Below are 21,072 nucleotides of genomic sequence, written 5' to 3'. Positions count from 1 at the left end.
GGCTTGCAACATCGCAACTGGATCAAGATTCAGTATACCTTTAACTGATGATGTTGTTGAGGATGATGGTTTCACTACTGGTATGTGTCCACGTTCTGCGGGGCACATACTACTGTTGATTGCCATTTCCTCCAAAAGTTCTCTTGCTTGGGCAGATGTTTTCTTCATGAATAACCCTCCAGACATAGCGTCCAATGAACCTCTAGTTGTAGGATTTAGTCCATTATAAAATGTTTGCATTAAAAGTTCAGCGGGCAATTGGTGGTGTGGGCATAAACGTTGAAGTTCTTTAAAACATTCCCAAGCCTCATAAAGAGTTTCATTATCATTTTGAGAAAAAGATGTTAACTCTTTAATGACTCTTGCGGTTTTTGCTAAAGGAAAATTTTTTGATAAAAACGCTTGGGCTAATTGTTCCCAAGTGGCGAAAGTTGCGGCTGGCATAGAAGTTAACCATTCTTTAGCTCTATCCTTCAAAGTGAAAGGAAAGAGGCGAAGTTTGATTGCTTCTGCAGTCACATCTGGAATTTTAAAAGTGTCACAAATTTCAAGGAAATTTGTTAAATGGGTGTTAGGATTTTCGTTAGGTAACCCATAAAATGTTACATTATTTTGCAACATATTAAGCAAAGCTGGCTTAATTTCAAATTGATTTGCATTAATTTGGGGTCTAACTATACTGTTGGTCACACCGGCCACTCCTGGCCTAGCGTAATCCATAAGTGTCGGTGGGTCTGCCATTTTACCAGACTCGATATTTGTCTTTACTGGGGTTTTGTTTTTGTTCTTGTTTTTGTTCTTGTTTTTGTTTTTGTTTTTGTTGTTGTTTTTGTTCTTCTTAAGAGTCTTTTCAATTTTTGGGTCTAGTGGTTTTGGTGGTATGCCTGAACTTCGAGAACTGCGCATGAACTTGAAATCTTGCACGAACCGAAACTACCTACAAAATAGAATTTGAAGAATAAATATATTAGTAATTGAAAATTATTAAATTACAAACAATTAAAATAAGTATGAATAAACCTAGATTCGAAATAAAACACGAAAATTTTTGGCGTTCCCCGGCAACGGCGCCAAAAACTTGTTGAGCGATTTCCGCAAGTGCACGGTATACGCTTGTAGTAATAAAAGATATCGATCCCACAGGGAACGTTTTTTAACAAAACTTATTTTGAATCGGTTAAATGTACTTTTAAGGTTTATAATATGGAAAATCGTTTAATCGGTTTTGGTTTTGAAATTGCTAGAATAAGAATTAGATTAGAGTATGAAGATGTTAGAAAATATTTTGATTTAAGAATGAATTTGCAAGACAGGAACGTTTAGTACTTTTTAGAAAAGTAAACAAATGTATTTGTTTGCATTAAGCAAAGAAAACAACTTTAAACTTTGTATGAATTATAAAGATGAAATAAATGACGGAACCTCTAATTATTAGGCTTTGAACATGACAAAACCCTTATCCGGGATAATTGCCCTTAATCAAATTAAAACTCTACCGAGATAATAATTTGCCTAAGTGTTCAACAAAGTTTTTTGTAAAGATTTTGAATTAAATACGTTTTAATGAAAACACCAGCATCAATCCACTTCAGATCCTTTACCAAAGTGCTGCATAAAAATCTATCGAATAGAACAGACTTTATTAGATGAAATATAAATTATACAAGTTTACAGAGAACATGGAGCATGGAAACATTCGACGACTTGCAAGTGAACGGGTTGTCAATCCTTTCCTTGGGTTTCGTTAGAGTTTGTCAGACTCAAGGGCGGATTCTCTACTCAATCTTCTCGTTGAATCTTCATAATAGAGACTTGGTCGGTCTACTACCAAAATGAAAACTAAATTGGAACAATGTCTAAACGCTACTGAATTTGTTATTATTGAATAAACAATGTGTGTACATCATATTGCTTTTTACAGAATCGAAATCTAACTTCTGAATCACTTGACTCGGAATTTCTGCATAATTTCTTAATAGTTAGGGTAATTCATCAGCCCATAATGGCCTTAATAGTTAGGGACAATTACAGGATAATTACAAATAGAATCAATATTTTCAAGTCTCTTGTGTTGGTAACAGAAATTCTAACAATGTCAAATAAACAGTTTTTATATGAATAGACACATCCTTGTAAAAAAGGGAATGAAATAACTGTTTGACAAAACAATATTCAAAAATATGAATTTCTGATATTAAAAGTATTATATATGAGAAAAGCCATACATAGATGGTGAATTGTACAAGAAAAACCAAATATGATTTTTTGTAATTTCTTCTAATAGTTGTATGCATGTTCATCCAAAAGACTGGTCAGACCTAAATTATCTGTAATTACACGAGCCTTTTATGATATCTTAATATTAAGTGATAAAATCACCTTGAATGGATGAATTTTTTTATAAAATTCCAATATGAGATCATTGAGAGAGTTGGACCATTGGCTTATAAGTTAGCTCTACCACCAGAATTGTCTTTAATACATGATGTATTTCATGTGTCATTATTAAGAAGATATAGATCAGACCCAAGTCATATGATTCCTGAACCTGAGATTGCAATAGTGAACACAGACTTGACTATTCGTGAGCAACCTTTAGAGATTTTGGGACGAGAAATGAAACGACTCAGAAACCGTGAAATTCCAATGGTTAAGGTGAGATGGAGTCATAATCAAACACTTGATGAGGCAACGTGGGAGGTAGAAGAAAATATGAGGACACAATATCCTTACCTATTTGAAGCTTCTGGTAAGTGAATTTCGGGGACGAAATTCTTTAAGGGGGGAAGAACTGTAACATCCCTAAAACCCTAACATATGAGTATTCCCATATTCATATATGTTTTCATGATTGAATACATACATTTTAGATTCATCTCATTGTCATTAGAAGTTTCGTATTCATGATGTGATTACAGTGCAATTAGGAGGCGATTAGTGTGTCGTTAAGATGTAACGATTAGTTAATTGCGTTAGGACTTAAATGAATGAATGCACATGTCCTTAATTGATTAAATTAGACTTATGGAGGGTTGGAAATGAAGTTTAGTAGGTGATAGGGGTATTTTACCCCTATCTTTTAGCGTGATTTACGGGTTGATTTTGGATAAAATAAATAAGTTTAATTACAAAAATAAAGCGTTTTGATAAAATAAAGAAATAAGAATAAATTTCGTACCTTCAGTTAATTTTCCGTGTTTTTGATTAGTTTAGGAAATAAAAACGTCAAGCTAACTCGGCTCTTAAGATTTGTATTTCAAGTACGAGCAAGGAGCAAAAATCTACTCAAATACGCGGGGCGTATCATCCTTTACGCGGGGCGTATCATCCCTTACCCAGGGCGTAAAACATGGTGTCAGCAATAATTGCCTTATCCGCAGACGCCATGTGGAATTGACTCAGCATACGCGGGGCGTATGCCACCCTACGCGGGGCGTATGACACATGTCGGAAATAATTGGCCTAATATTGAAAGTCAGACTGCACTGTCTCCCCGAGTCAACTCTCCATACGCGGGGCGTACCACCATATACGCGGGGCGTACCAGACAATTCCTCAATGATAAAATCTCAGAAACTCATTTACGCGGGGCGTACTTCAGCTACGCAGGGCGTGTTTGAGACAACAAGACATAGAATTGGTCCACATGCAGGAGATTTCTGATGGAATGGGCACTTACGCGGGGTGTAGACCACCTTACGCGGGGCGTATCATGGGTTTTCTGCACCAAATAATGTTGCTCCATACTTGTACCTTGTGAAGTTACAATCCTACCCCTAGCTTGATGTATAAATAAGAGTGACTAGCACTCATTTAGACATCTCTTGACACCTTGTACATAGCTACATCTTATTTCTTTTGATAGAATTCTTGTTGTTTTAGATTCAGTTTTATGTAATAAAACTCTACCACCTCGAGAGCTTGTTCATTTGATCCGTCATTTCCTCGAAGTTCCGTTCCACCTTCGTTCACCAAGCTCGAGAGTTCCACCTCCAAGTCCTAAGAGATGGCCTTGAGTCCGGTTAGCTAGTCCCGAGGGCCGATTCTTCCCTTTTTACTTGCTAATTAGCTTGATCTCATCCTATGTACTAGCCTTGGTTGTATTCTATATTTTTATCCTCCATATTTATAATTTATGATTTGCAATTTCCGTTTCTATATACGTGTTGATGTTTATTGCTTGTTTTGATACTCATAATTGACTATTGTGTAGGGGAACGCGATTTCCGACGCCATTCGGGCTACCTTTAGGGATTCATATAGGTGTTGCCTTACCAGAAGTGACAAACCGGAAACCGTAGGAATTGACAAGCCAAGGAACTTACGGGCCCTAGTTTCTGATCCCCAGCATTAGACACGCCTTGACTAGGAACCACGTAGTCTAAGTACTTCACGGGTCGGTCAAACTACACGTAGTCGTCTTTGCAAGAGTAAATCGTCAACCGAATATATTCGGAGTTATTGCATATTATATTTATAACTTATCGTCACCCATATCACTCCGTGGAGTTTTCCATTACATAAATTTGTGTCACCAATAGGTTAGGAGTAGTTTGTAGTTGTGTCTCACACCAACTCAAAGTATTCACCGCTTAGATAACGTATAAAACCGATTCGTCTAATACTTGCAGTTATAAATCCCGTGGATTCGATACCCGGTCTTAACCGGATTATTACTTGATACGACGGGGTACACTTGCCCCTAAGTAGTCGTAGCGTCTAGTAGAGTTAAGAGCAATTTATAAAGATCACATCCATAGATATAGAGTCCACACTCATAATATATATATTTCGTCGTAAGAAATACGACCACTAGACGAAACCGCCATCAGTAGGTAAGCACCTCACAAAGCATGATGTCACCCAAGGTAAGACAAATTACACCTCTTCATCTTTAAAAGGATGTACAAGACTTCATCCTTATTATTTTTCAGCCATATTTTCGAAGAGAGCTTCAGCAAACCTTCCTTGTTCATACCCTAACACCCTCCAAACAAAACTCTTCCAATTTCTTCAATTTTCAAGCCAAACAAGTCAAGTTAGGAAGCATACTAAGTGATAGACACAAGTTGAAGGTTAGTATGCTGTTTTAGCTTGTTTTCTATGAGTTTGAGATTCTGAAATACCTAGGTATGATCATAGAATTTGTTGTGGATGATTTGTGATTGAGTTTGTTGAGTTTTGGTGTTGTTTAAAGTGGTTATAGGCTGTCCAAATGAAAGATATGTATCAAGTGCCCTAAACAGAAATCTAGGGTACTGCTTTCAGTCATTTTGGAGCATGTTTTTCACATGGATATTGTTCGAATTTGAAGATACATAAAGAATAAACTATGTTCCTATATGTGTTATGAAACCCGCTGTAAAATATGGGACTTTAATTCCGTATATAGAGGAAGAAAACCTAGATGGATCATGACTGCCTCGAAATTGAATGTCATGTGAGGCAGCCATGTTGATGTAGCATTTTGAGGACCTTAGACTCATAATTTGAGAAAGTTTATTTATACAAAAGTGTTCCTAACTACTTGAAGTATATGTCTGTAAAAGGATTTGGAAATCCATTGTGTTTATTGTGAGCTAGGTTGAGTGAATTATGGTAGATGCAAATTTGGGTAGTCTGTTTCTTGGCTGGAAACAGGACAGAATCATTTTGCATGCCATATATTGTGTAGAAGTGATATTAATGTGAATTTTGGATATGTTATACCCATATATGTCTAGTTTCAGTAGGTTCAAGAAACAGGACATTTGGATTCATATAGAGAAAGTTAGGGCAGAATGTGTGCAAGTAGGTCATGTGATGATCTAAGACAAAAGGATTAGATTGCATGAACTTTGTGGAGTTAGTGTCTTGTAAATCATATAGCATTCATTAGTTTATATTTTCATTAAGTTTATGTTAAGGCTAATTGTATAAATGTTATGTGACATTAGGAGCACAAGGTGCAATTGAACGCACACCCGATCGTGTTGAATAGATCGAACCAAGTGCGACGGTAAGCATATTGCTTATATATGTGTATGAATGTATTGTGCCTTGTGACTTGTTGAGTGTGAGATGTGGTTGAATCTGATGTGAATGATGTGGATAATGTTTGAGTGTTTGTGATACGTCATGATTGATAAGAAAGTGATATGATTGAGTATGTTGCAGTGTTATGAGTAACTACGGCATGTTGAGCCTTGTGCACATACTGGAACTGAATAATGGTTGGATTATAAATGAATATGAGCTTGCTTAGATGGATATGTGAAATGGTCCAAGTTGAGAGTGCTATCCGAATATTGTGAGCCGGAAGCACATGTGTTGAGATATATGAGTACGTGAGTTGAGTGTAACTCCTCCGTAGCACAGATGATTGTATTCCGAATTTAGTGAGCCGGAATACAGATTGGGCCCAAGGATCATTTTATATATATTGTCTAAGTACAGCAAGGCCTTTCTAAAATAAGTATTACTATAATAAGTGAAACAGGTGAATAAATTCTAACTTGGTACTGATGATATATTTTGATTTGTGCTCTTTACATTACTTTGTATATACATATATGCGTAATATGTTTATTGAGTAGGCAGCTTACCCCTTGCCAACAGATTTTACAAGTTAGGTGGAGTTCTTCTTGCTTAAGGTCGCACCAGCAGTGTCAGTCCATTCTCGTCTAGGCATTTTGGAGTCTTGTGATGTACTTTTGTTTTGTAAATCCTCTATGTAGGATAATGACTTAAATGTGTATTGTAAATGCTTTCTCTTATGTATAATATGTAAAGTTTATATGAGATTGAAGTTTATATGATTGAAAATTGAAAGCATGTCTATAACTGATATTGTGTGAGATATCATGTGATCCAAGTGAGGGGGGTGACACAATAGGTTATATTTGAGACCTTTAACTAGGGAGACTGACTCAATAGTAGGGTTACCTCCGATTGTACCTGATCCGACTATCTTACCCTTTTTACTGTCTCTAAAGCTTACGTTACCACCTCGTTTAAGCTCAAGTGTGATGAACTGAGTTTCATCACCAGTCATATGCCTCGAGCATGCGCTGTCAATATACCAAAGCTTTGACTTCTCCACGCACCTCAGGCTCACCTGCATTTTGAGTCATTCATCTTTTGGTACCCAATTCTTTTTGGGTCCTCGATGGTTAGCATAGACAGGTGCTATATCATGTTTTAATTTGTGACGGCATATATTTATGGTGTGGCCTTGTTTACCACACTAGTCACAATGAGTTACACTTTTAGGGTGATTGTCTTTGGTCAGCACCATTGTGCTGAGCATGCTAACATACCTTAGTGGTATGACCTTTCTTTCCGCAGAAGTCACATTGGACAATCCGCTTATTATACCAACACACATTTATTGTGTGTCCTCTTTTCCCACAACAGTCATACTGAGTGAACTGTCTATGCTGACCAGTACCTGAGTACTCAGCGTGGGATTTTTTAGTTGAGCCTTTTGTTTGGTTCTGTAGGGTTGTGACATCCTTTCTCAGTTTCTTTGAATCTGATTGGACTTCCGAGACAAACTTGTGCATGATTTCCATGTTGTCATGCAAAGTTGAGTTGTCTTGGAGAAGATATCGAAGGTCACTGAGTTTGACCTCTTCAATCTCGTCACACCGCCTGCTGAGTGCCTTTATTTTCTTGTTACACTTTTTAGTCAGTGTATATAGATCACTCAGGGCATTAACCATTTCATTTCTAAGCATGTGTAGAGATGTTACCTCATTGGAATATTCCTCTTGGTCAGAACCATCAGAGAGGTTAGCTTGCTCAGATTGGCTTTGGTCAGCAGCATCGTCGGCCATGAAACATATGTTTGATGTCTCATTTGCATCAGCTTCTGATGAGGTTGACTCATCACTGTCACTCCATGTGGCCACCATTGCGTTTTTGCTTCCCTTCTTTTCTTTCTTTAAGTTAGGGCAGCTTGACTTAATGTGCCCAGTTTGATGGCACTCAAAGCACGTGACAGGCTTGAAGCTGTCCTTTTTATATCTGTTGTCACTGGACTCAGCTTTGTACCTATCACCTCTTTTGTATGGCCTCTTGCTGTTTTTATCATTCTTTCTGAACAACTTCTTCATCTTCCTTGTGAACATGGCCATTTCCTCATCATCTGATGAGTCAGCTTCGGTTGAGTCAGCTTTCATGACAAGTGATTTCTGCTTCTTGTCTTCTGACTTCTCTTTAGCTTCAAAATTTTTCATAAAGATCTCATGAGTCAGCACAGATCTGATCAACTCGTCATACTTATATGTGGTCAAGTCCTGAGCTTCTTCCACAGCTGTCTTCTTAGCTTACCAGCTCTTGGGGAGACTTCTCAGGATTTTCTTCACCTGCTCCTCTTCTGTGAAGATCTTTCCTAGTCTCTTAAGCTCATTTATAATATTGGTGAACCTTGAGTTCATCTCTGAGATGTCTTCGTTTTCGTTCATCTCGAATAGCTCGTACAATCTCATGTGTTGGTTTACTTTGGACTCCTTGACTTTGCTTGTGCCTTCATAGGTCACTTCGAGCTTTTTCCAAATCTCTTGTGCTGACTCACAACCTGAAATTTTGTTGTATTCTGCAGCATCTAGCACACAGTGAAGCATATTGATAGCCGAAGCATTATTTTGTAATTTTTTAAGGTCATCTTCTAACCACTCAGTTTCACTCTTGACAACCTTTTCGTTGTCAACAGTTTTGTACGGCACATATGGTCCTTGAACTATTGCAAGCCACGCACTCATGTTTGTAGCTTGAATAAAGTTCTTCATCCTGTTTTTCCAAAATGTATAATTTGATCCGAAAAATAAGGGAGGCCGACTAATTGATAATCCCTAAGGGAGTATCTGTGTTGTTTGATTTCCTGGAAGGAAACGAGTGCTGTTCTCAGCCATTTATCGGGATCAGCTCAAGATAGTTATATCTTTGAGTAGTGACCTACTTAGCTCTGATACCACTTGTTGGTCCCGTGTGATTAGTTCCAAGGGGGGGGGTTAGGAACTAATATAACTTTTTCGTTTTAATTATGCTGACTTAGTATAATTCCTTGGTTAACTTAGCTTAGTTCAGGTCAGCACGGCCGAGAAGTGTAAGACAGCATTAGTCAGATGCTGACTAGAACTGTTTTACCTGTGAGTTGGAAATTACCACTTGAGGTCAGCTTCCAACTCAGCACCAAGATTACTCAGTGTCAGCTCTTACAATTTATATCCTGAGCAATTTAATCAAGCAACACATATATAGATATATTGAGAGAGAGTTAGAAATTACTCAGTACGACTTATCCTGGTTCGGCCTCTCTGCCTACGTCCAGTCCCCAGAGTCCATCCGGGCTTTTTCAATCCAATACTGAGCTCTTTAAAGGTAGAGCACAAACCGTTTACAAGGCAGTTGAATATGCAAGAGTACCGTCCTCTATTCGTCTACTCAACTCCTACTAAGTGCTATAACCGAACACCTAGATTTCTCTACTGTTGAGTACTTTAAACCGAGTATTCAGCACAACTCTCTCAATTTTACAATTGATACAAACTTGTTCTTTGCTAGATGAAGAACACTTTAGACGATTACAAAATCAATCTAGCTTTTACACAGAAATGAAAGTTTAGTGTAAGATCTTTTTTTTTTGTGCTTTGTATTTTTCTCTTTTCTCTTTTTGTATGTCTCAAATCGGCTTAGGATCCAAGAATGAGCTTGTCCTTTTATAGTTGAGGTCTGAAGCTGTAATGATTTGAATCTGGATTTATCCGTTGGATTCAAACGGCTTTTTCTTACGACATGTTCTGGTCAGCTTCATATTTTGCAGGCCAATCTTGTCGTCTGAATTCCGCAGTCATCAGGCTTGTCTTTTTCCCGCAGGTGCGTCTTCTAGTGCCAGTTCGTCGTTTAGCTAACGAACAATTAACCCATGCATCTCGAAATTGACTCTGTGCGTAATTCCGAGGTTTCTATTATTGGTGCAGACAGTTGTCGGATCTTGTCTTTTAGCAAACGGATCATTCGTGCTGTCCTGACGAACACTCAGCTTGACTGTTTTGACGTTGCTATTGTTCCATTTTTCTGAGTCGTATTTTTACTCAGCTTCCGTGGTCAGCTTCGTCTGCAAGCATTGGCTTAGAGGAAGACTTCCTTTCTTTGATCCTGAGTTTCGTTCCACTCAGCTTCTTTGGTCAGCTTCATCTTTGAGTATTTGTTCTGAAGATGACTTTTCTTCTATTATTCTGAGTTGCACTCCATTCAGCTTGTGTTGTGTTCTCATGCTGACTTCGTCTTGTCTTACTTTTTGGTTCTGTTTTGATCTATGTTTATACTCAACATTGAACAAACATATTAGTACAATTAAATCAAAACACTTAAATTTAATTGTCCCTTAATCATGGATTAACTTAAATAATTTTGTCAAATCAAAATCATGTGGAAAAGGTGTTTCAACAAAAATTTCATAAATCTTGTGAAAAATAGAGTTTTACGTAAAACCTCTGAAATTTTTGTAAATATTTTAGTTTTAGACATAATTCACGTAAAGTTGGACTAAATTTACGTAACCTTGTTATGTTTGGAGAAAAAATTCATAAACCTTGTGAAAAATAGAGTTTTACGTAAAACCTTCGAACTTTACGTAAATCTTTTATTTTTTGACATAATTTACCTAAAATTTTTAAATTTACATAACCTTGTTATTTTAGGAGTTAAAATCCACAAACTTTGTGAAAAATAGGGTCTTTTGTAAAACCTTTAAACTTTACGTAAATCTTTTTATTTTTAGACATAATTTATATAAAGTTTGACTAAATTTACATAATCTTGTTATTGTATAAAAAAATCCAGAAACCTTGTGAAATATAGAGTTTTATGTAAAACCTTTGAACTTTATGTAAATCTTTTATTTTTAAACATAATTTACGTAAAATTTGACTAAATTTATATAACCTTGTTACATTAGGAGAAAAATCCACAAACCTTGTGAAAAATAGAGTTTTACGTAAAACATTTGGACTTTACATAAGTCTTTTATTTTTAGATATAATTTACATAAAGTTTGACTAATTTTAGGTAACCTTGTTATTTTCAGAGAAAAAAATCCACAAACCTTGTAAAAATATAGTTTTATGTAAAACTTATGAATTGTATGTAAATCTTTTATTTTTTGACATAATTTACGTAAAGTTTGACTAAATTTACGTAACATTGCAGGAGAAAAAATCCACAAACTTGTGGAAAAATAGAATTTTACGTAAGACCTTTGAATTTACGTAAATCTTTTAAGCATAATTTACGTAAATCTTTTAAGCATAATTTACGTTAATCTTTTAAGCATAATTTACGTTAATGTTTTAAGCATAATTTACATAAAGTTTGACTAAATTTACATAACCTTGTAATTGTATAAGAAAAAATCTAGAAACTTTGTGAAAATTATAGTTTTACATAAAACCTTTGAATTTTACGAAACTCTTTTATTTTTTTGACATAATTTACAAAAAGTTAGACTAAATTTATGTAACATTTTTATTTTAAGATGAAAAATCTACAAACCTTATGAGAAAATAGAATTTTACGTAAAAAAAAATTAAAATTTATGTAACTATTTTATTTTTTAGATTTAATTTACATAAAATATGACTTAATTAATAAATTGATATTTAAAAAAAATAAAAAAACAAATGAACTTAATTCAAAAAAAAAACTAAAATCATAGGTTTTAGATATAAATTTTAAAAAATTAATTATATTGTAAATAATTTATCAATCCTTATATTAAATACCTAATATATTGTTTATTTTTTATTTTGATCAACGGTTTTGTCACTTAAATTTTTAAGTTATTGAACATATTAGTTCCTCTATAAGGGGTTAAGCTATGCTTACTTTGTTTTTTTACAAAGTAAGCATTACTTTGTTTTTTCCACCATTGGATGTTGATGAACTTTGACAAAGTAAGCTTATCCACTGGTAGGAAGAACAAAGTAAAGTTTACTTTGTAAAAAACAAAGTAAGCATAGAAGGCACCCCTCTATAAGTTCCCTCTATAAAGGACTAAACTGTTGAATTGAACTAAAATTAAAGACTAAGTAGGATATTATTAACCCATAATGACTAAATAGTGATTAGATTAAAATATAGAAACTGATAAATTATTTACCTTATAATTAATAATTTTTAAAATTTCCAGAATTAAATATAACCTATTATAGAAGGTTAATTTTTTCAATTATTTTTATTAACATATATTCAATTAGTATTGGATACTAACAAAGATTATTACTTTGTTTTAAACAAAGTAACATATAGAATTTCCATACAATTATAATTCAGAGATACATTTTTCATATCCATTTTGCAATTTCATTTGCATATAAACCCATAAGTGAATTCAATACTCAAAATTAAAGCTTAACATTTTGATGACATTCAGAAACAAATTATAGATGATGACATTCAGAAACAAATTATAGATGAACTCAAAATCTCCCCTTTCATACCTCACTGACTCAATCTAAATTCTTGAAAAATAAAACCACCACCGACAAAAATGGGTAAGGTCAAACTCAAATTAAATAGGCAAGCATCCACTAATGGAATTCAGAATCAAAACACTAATATTAATAACGTTGCTATTCCTTTCATCTTCAACTTCTGCAATGGCTGGCCATGACAGAAGCCTGGCCGAACCAGAAAAGAAAACCTCTTTCTGGGATTTTCCGGCTAGACAACGGGTCATAAGAAAAAAATGCTATCATCAATGGAAGACCGTCCGTTAGGTAACAGATGTAAAAACTAAAATAATCACACTTGCAAAATATATTTCATAGTTAGTATTCCTTCATTTACAATGTATAAGCAAATGAAACTAACACATTGTTATTTCATTTATTTCATAGACATGAAAACATAGTTTTACAAACAACTTAACATTAATATTTATTCTGTGTTTCATTCTTCTTTCCTTAATAAGCATGTCTTTTGAAAACTCTAACCTTCAAACCAGTTTTTGGATGAAGAATTACAGAACAAGATGGCAAAACATTCTGATCTTCAATGAAGTGAAGAGAATAATTCCACAAGATTGCACAAACAACTGATTTTATCTGCAACAAGCCCAAATTTTTACCTAAACAAGTTCTTGGTCCAGTATTGAATGCTATAAACTTGTATGAAGGTTGATGTTCGATTCCTCCACTATCCGAAATCCATCTCTCCGGCTTGAATTCTAAGCAATCTTCACCCCATATTTCCTTCATCCTTCCCATTGCATACAAAGAATACATAATCTTTGTATTTTTAGAGATATGATGACCACTCGGGAGAATATCCGATTCAATCGACGCTTTGCGGTTATACGGTACCGGTGGATAAAATCTTAGAGCCTCACATACAACTCCATGTAGATAAACAAGTTTCTCCATTTTTTCAAAATCCAAAAATCTCAACTTGTCATCGTTATTATCACTCCCAAAATGCTGTTCCATCTCTTCCAATACCTTTTTTTGTGAAGATGGGTTTGTTGAAATTAGCCAAAATGTCCAAAAAAGAGCAGCACTTGTTGTATCTCTTCCTGCAGCCAGAACAAACACAACCATATCTCTTATAAACTTGCTTGATAGATTGTCTTTCTGATCTTCCACCTGCAGAAAGTATGTTAACATATCGAATTCGTTAATGTTTTTCTCTTTTTGTTGGTTTGTTTGAATGCAATTCTCCACAAAATTATCAAAAGTACGGCATGCTTTGCTCATCTTCTTCTCTTCTCCTATCTGTAACCATCTCTGGAGCTTCCAAATAACACCAGGAACACTATAGCGATAAAAGAAACCTTGTGTAATATCATCAAAGGCTTGCACAGCAGGAGCACTTGGGGATTCCATGGACAAAGTCTTAGGATCCATACCAAACAATAAAATACAGATATGATCGAAAGTAAAATCTTGAAACACGTCTTTTAAATCTACCTCATTTCCCAATTTGCAGGCATTATCAAAAAGCGAGAATAAACATTCTGAAATCTTTTGGTGCAAAGAGGTGTGTACGGCAAGCTCAAACCTCTTGTCTTTCAACAAAGAATGAAACATATTCCTTTGAATTCTCCATCTATCAGAATCTAGAGTGAAAATTACATCTCCCATGTAATCGAAGATCTGGTTAAACTCAGGGCCTTTAACATAATTAGAGAAGTTTTTGCTTAAAGTGTGATAAACGTTCATGGGATCACTAGTGAGGAGAAAGTCCATGGAGGAGAACCATGGACCTTTAAAAACAAAGGTTCCATTATTTTGTTGAAGAACAGCAGTTGCGAAATCGTGGATTTGAGATATGTTATAGAGAAGTCCAGGGATCATACCGACCACAGGCCAATCTGTGAATAGTGAGTTTCTGGTAGACCACCATAGCCAAACAAGATAAATTGAAACAAACGCTGCTGCCACTTCTAAGTACACAGCTATAGCCATTTCTAGTAAATGTGTTGATATGTTGATTATGATTTTATAAGTTCCAATGTCTCTGTGTATTTATAGTGCTTTTTCAATGTTTTAAAAACGGAATCCCAAGTAGAATTGGTAACTAGATAACTATTAATAAGTTCAATCCGGACTAATCAAACCGAACCGGCTGATCCGGTTCAATTTTGTAAAAACCTGGTTTTTGTGCTATTGTAATCAATATCATTAACAAAGTATTATATCAATCTTGAAAATTCTACTGAAATCATCATGATAGAGTCTATGCTTACTTTTTTTTTTTTGACAAAGTAACTATATAAGGCAACAATCATGTATCTAGTATTAAAAAGTCAAACCGTATTTGAGGTTAGTACAAAAATCTAGCCTATTTGTTACCTTAAAAAAAATCTAGCCTATTTGAATACAAAATTAAGACATATCTAGTAAAATTTAGATTGTTGAATTTGTGGCTGAAATTAGATGAGCCACGGACATAAGTTTTTAAGGGAAATAAAATGTGCAAATATAAGTATCCAATTTATGGATGTGTAAGTGAGTAGTTGGGAAGTGAGTGTTGATTAAAAAATCTTATTTTGGTCCAAACAAAAGTTTATTTTATTTTAAGTCCTCCAATTTTTCAATATCTAGTTACTAATGAATTAATTCATTTTGTTAGATTTATTAACATATAAATCGAAATATAAATACGCATATCATAATTCATCTTATTACCACTAATACAACTGCTATGCCATATTACTTTCGAGAGATGCAACAGAATCATAAGAATTAGGTGTAATCTTCTAAACATTTGTGTATTATATGGATGTTAAATCTATTTAGATTATGAAGATTAAATTAAATAAGGGATAAATTGGTCTTTTACCGGTTAACCTTTTTATCCTGTGTTTGAAATTTTTTCTTCATTTCACACATAAAACTATTTTCTTATAATGTTTTATTTGATTTTATTTAATTTGAAATTCTTGACATTAGGCACAGTCGAGAACTCTTACACTAAACTTTAATTTTTGATAAAAATAATTATGATGCTATTAGATGGAGGGTTAAAAGTATCTCCAACCGTCTCTTAGTGAGGCTTTTAAGCTAAAATTTAGAGAAAATTACACAGAAATTCATCTTTTAAAAACTATTTACAACTATGTCAAGCCATAATTTTGGATTATATCAAACTAGTAAAATCAGTACTTTTAATATATTTTAATAATTATAATTTATAAATTAGAAGTTTAGAATATATTTTTTAGGGTTTATAATATATGAATTGGAGTCTACCATTTTTAAGTTATGGTATAAAATCATAATATATACAAAATAATGACGTATTAAGAATTAAGTTTCATTATATGACTAGTTGTAATTTGTACTTAATTATGATATTAATGTATTTGACCCTAAAATTTAAGAGAGAAAGCTAAGAACCAGCTTCAACAGCATCTCCGTAAGTCCACGAATCATTAAGAGTCTTCTCATCCCCTCTATTATCGAGGAGTCTCTCTCCATTCCTAGTCCTCTTCTTATTTCATTTTTTTTATTAATAATTTATTATTGGAGGCTCTTTCTTCTCTCACTATCGGTAAATAATAAGGGCAAAGTACACAAGAAAATGCTCGTGGGTAGCTTTATTTGCAAATAGAAATTTGCGGTTTAAAATTTTGAAAGAGGTATGTGATATTTTTTTATAAAACAAAATATTTGAAATTAAATTGTTAAGTTCTGATAAAAATCAAGAGCATTTTTTAATTTTTTTTAATTACTTTTATATATTGACAAAATACAAACTCCAAAATCAAATTGTAACCATGTGAAATGAAGTTTATAAATGGTCAAAATAGTAAAAAAACGTAAAATATCCACCATATAATTTATTGTTTCGATTTAAGAAGTTATTTTTTGGGGGATTGTATTTTGTCTATGTGTAAAAATAATTTTATTTAAAGTAAAAGTGTCTTTGGTTGTAATTAGAACTCAATTGTGTAATTGTAATACTTTATGTAGGGATAAATGGAGTAAATGGGTCTTGGCCCATTTACTGATCCATTTATGGCCCGCCTGTAACCTAGTCAGATTAGGATTAGGGTTAGGGTTTTATCCTAGCTATAAATAGATAGCTAAGAAGACTAAAACCCTAAGATAGCTTAAGATATAAGAAAAGAAAAGAGTCTCTCTCTCTCTCTCTCTCTCTCTCTCTTTGTCTTCTATTTACGTTCTTAGTTCGTAAAATAATTGACATTACTCCTTTGGTGTGGTAACCTCCTAAATCAGTGATACAGAGTCAATGTCAATTACTTCCGTTGTTATTCAACGGATCTGCGCATAAATCTATTGATTTACTTATTGATAGATCCAGGTTCATTACTCGTTCCTTAGAGGTTAGAGAAATCCATTAAGCTTCTCCAATGAAGCCTACAATGGTATCAAAGTCCTTTCGCTCCGTGTTCCATTTGTTAGGAACCCTTTATGCATGATTTGTGATTCTATTATTTTTTTAATTGGATAATTGCATGCTCGGTTGAGTCAAGTCTCAAATCTGTGTTTTTAATGTGTCTCAAGATATTTTTGGTCTGTCGAAATCGCTCCAGAGGCTACTGGAATTTTTTGGCGAGATTAGGCAATTTAATACACACCAAACGTTTGCTCTATAACGTATATTTCCAGTCGCCAAAACCCGAAACCGACCATACCATCAAACTCAGAGACCTCAAAAATGCCCCATTGCCCGAAGTCTCATGACCGTCGGATGTCGAGAAGGCGATGTGTAGCCTGCACGTGCTGCTGGTAGCCGCCCACACGCGCGGCGCGTGCGACATCTCCCAATGTCTGTTCATAGTCGATTTTTGCAGGTCTGCTCGAAATAATTTTGGGGTGGTCCAATAAATGTGAGGGCAATGCACGTGGCCTACTACTTCATCACCTTATTGACGACTATACTAGATATGGTAACGTCTATCTCATGTCTAATAAATCTGAGGCATTATGTTGTTTCAAAAAGTTAATGAACTTAGCCGAGAATCAGTTAGATAGAAAAGTCAAAGCCTTGAGAACTGATCGAGGTCGAGTATATCTTTTAGATGAATTCAATGCTTTATATGATGAAAAGGGAATTGAACATCAGTTGACAATTTGATAGAATCCGCAACAAAAATGGTGTTGTCTAGAGGAGGAATATAGCTCTTCTCGATATGGTTAGGTCCTTGATGGCCAAGGCTAACTTACCCATTTTATTTTGTGGAGATGCGTTACTCATGGCAACCTACGTCCTAAATCGAGTGCTCTCCAAATCTGTAACTTTCACTCTATATGAACTATGGACCGGTTGCAAGCCCGTTTTAAACTATGTAAAACCTTGGGGATGCACCGCTTTCGCCCTTGACACCTCAAGTAAGTTTGGGAAACTAGGCCCAAGGGGTAAGAAATGTATCTTTATAAGATACCCAGAACTGTCAAAAGGATATGGTATAGTGGGAGAAAATGAAGATAGAAGAGTTACAGAATTTGAATCATGAGATGTCATCTTTCTGGAAAACGAATTTCCGAAATCAGGTGATGTGGACCAAGATAGCACTCTCTATGAGGAATTAGAGCCTAACAGACCTCTTAATTCGAGTGGGAGAATTTCTGAGGAACATGATAATGTTTAAATCACTCAGGAATTCGAGGAACAAGATCATGTCAATGTACCTCAGAACGTTACGAATACTCTAGATCTGGTTGCAAGTTGGAGTGTAATTCCCCATTATTATGAAAAATATGGAACTTGGTCCCAGTGCGAGCATGCTCAATTATGATTAATACATGAAATTCGTCTACCAGGATTCGGAACTGCGTCACACTAAAAGATAAAAAGTTGATCACTGATGATTAGATGTCTAAGGCTCAGCTCTTTTAGTAACTCCTTCTGATGATACGAAACCGAAGAATATTCAACAAGCTCTCTCATGTCCCAAAAAGGACAAATGTATTAAGGAAATAGAAGAAGAAATAACTTCCATGCAAGTCAACCATGTTTGGGATTTGGTTGACTTACCTAAGGGTAGAAGGGCAATTGGGAACAAATGGGTTCTCAAGGTTAAGTGAAATGTTGATGGCAGTATCGATAGCTACAAGGCTCACTTAGTCGTCAAGGGCTATACACAACAGGAAGGAATGGACTTTGAGGAGACATTTTCTCTTGTTGTGAGATTTACTTCCACAAGGCTCATACTCGCAGTTGTGGTAGGTTTGGACCTAGAGCGACATCAAATGGATGTTAAGACTACCTTTGTAACCCCTTCATTTGGATCACATGATATCTCACACAATATCAGTCATAGACATGTTTTCAATTCTCAATCATATAAACTTCAATCTCATATAAATTTTACATATTATACATAAGAGAAAGCATTTTTAATTTACAATACACGTTTAAGTCATTATCCTACACAGAGGATTTACAAAACAAAAGTACATTCACAAGACTCCAAAATGCCTAGATGAGAATGGACTGACACTGCTGGTGCGACCTTAAGCAAGAAGAACTCCACCTAACCTGTAAAATCTGTTGGCAAGGGGTGAGCTGCCTACTCAATAAACATATTACACATATATGTATATACAAGTAATGTAAAGAGCACAAACCAAAATAGGTCATCAGTACCAAGTTAGAATTTATTCATTTAGAATAGTAATACTGATTTTAGAAAGGCCTTGCTATACTTAGACAATATATATAAAATGGTCCTTGGGCCCAATCTGTATTCCGGCTCACTAAATTCGGAATACAATCATCTGTGCTACGGAGGAGTTACACTCACTCACGTACTCATATATCTCAACACATGTGCTTCCGGCTCACAATATTCGGATAGCACTCTCAACTTGGACCATTTCACATATCCATCTAAGCAAGCTCATATTCATTTATAATCCAACCATTATTCAGTTCCAGTATGTGCACAAGGCTTAACATGCCGTATTTACGCATAACACTGCAACATACTCAATCATAACACTTTCTTATCAATCATGACGTATCATAAACACTCAAACATTATCCACATCATTCACATCAGATTCAACCACATCTCACACTCAACAAGTCACAAGGCACAATACATTCATACACATATATAAGCAATATGCTTACCGTCGCACTTGGTTCGATCTATTCAACACGAGCGGGTGTGCGTTCAATTGCACCTTGCCCTCCTAATGTCACATAACATTGATACAATTAGATTTAACATAAACTTAATGAAAATAGAAACTAAGGAATGCTATATGATTTACAAGACACTAATGCCACAAAGTTCAGGCAATCTAATCCTTTTGTCTTAGATCATCACATGACCTACTTGCACACATTCTGCCATAACTTTCTCTATATTAATCCAAATGCCCTGATTCTTGAACCTACTGAAACTACACATATATGGGTATAACATATCCAAAATTCACTTTAATATCACTTCTACACAATATATGGCATGCAAAATGATTCGGTCCTGTTTCCAGCCAAGAAACAGACTATTCAGATTTGCATCTACCATAATTCACTCAACCTAGCTCACAATAAACACAATGGATTGCCAAATCCTTTTACAGACATATACTTCAAGTATTTAGGAACACCTTTGTATGAAGAAACTTTCTCCAATTCGGAATTTAAGATCCTCAAAATGCTACATCAACATGGCTGCCTCACATGACATTCAATTTCGAGGCAGTCATGATCCATCTAGGTTTTCTTCCTCTATATATGGAATTAAAGTCCCATATTTTACAGAGGGTTTCATAACACATATAGGAACATATGTTATTGTTTATGTATCTTCAAATTCGAACAATATCAATATGAAAAACATGCTCCAAAATGACTGAAAGCAGTACCCTAGATTTCTGTTTAGGGCACTTGATACATATCTTTCATTTGGACAACCTATAACCACTTTAAACAACACCAAAACTCAACAAAATCCATCACAACTCATCCACAACAAATCCTATGATCATACCTAGGTATTTCAGAATCTCAAACTCATAGAAAACAAGCTAAAACAACATACTAACCTTCAACTCGTGTCTATCACCTAGTATGCTTCCTAACTTGACTTGTTTGACTCGAAAATGGAAGAAATTGGAAGAGTTTTCTTTGGAGAGGTTTAGGGTATGAACAAGGAAGGTTTTGCTGAAGCTTTGGTCGAAATTGTGGCTGAAATAGATAAAGAATGAGTTGTGCACATCATTTGGCAAATGAAGAGGTGTATTTTGTTTTAATATTGGGGTGACACCTCGTGCTTGCTCACAAACCTCAAATTCAGCCCTCCTAAAGTGTAACTTAATCAATTTAGGACATATGGATTCATTCATTCATTCATTTAAGTCCTAACTCAATTAACCAATCGTTACATCTTAACGATACACTAATCGTCTACTAATCGCACGGTAATCGCATTATGCATATGAAACTTCTAATGACAATGCGATAAATCTAAAATGTATGTATTCAATCATGAAAACATATATGAATGTGGGAAGATGTATATGTTAGGGTTTTAGGGATGTTACAACCTTTCTCAATGGAGAATTGTTAGAAGAAATTTACATGTAACAGCCTGTAGGTTTTGTTTAA

The 21,072-nt window shown here is 34.8% G+C and overlaps 1 protein-coding gene and 1 non-coding gene across 2 annotated transcripts; one reads left to right on the top strand and one right to left on the bottom strand.

Moving 5' to 3' along the window:
* The first annotated feature begins 256 nt into the window (after window positions 1–256).
* LOC136221141 (small nucleolar RNA R71) lies at window positions 257–363 on the top strand. Its single transcript, XR_010684927.1, has one exon. It is a non-coding gene; the product is annotated as a small nucleolar RNA R71 (small nucleolar RNA).
* Window positions 364–12,860: 12,497 nt separating this feature from the next.
* On the bottom strand, window positions 12,861–14,447 carry LOC136217260 (alkane hydroxylase MAH1-like). Its single transcript, XM_066003853.1, has one exon. It carries the CDS (start codon window positions 14,445–14,447, stop codon window positions 12,948–12,950), a length of 1,500 nt encoding a protein of 499 aa, XP_065859925.1. The 3' UTR covers window positions 12,861–12,947.
* Window positions 14,448–21,072: the final 6,625 nt, after the last annotated feature.

The sequence above is a fragment of the Euphorbia lathyris genome, chromosome 2 (assembly GCF_963576675.1).
Source record: "Euphorbia lathyris chromosome 2, ddEupLath1.1, whole genome shotgun sequence".
Classification (NCBI taxonomy): Eukaryota; Viridiplantae; Streptophyta; class Magnoliopsida; order Malpighiales; family Euphorbiaceae; genus Euphorbia; species Euphorbia lathyris.
This window is presented reverse-complemented; position numbering and strand designations above follow the sequence as displayed.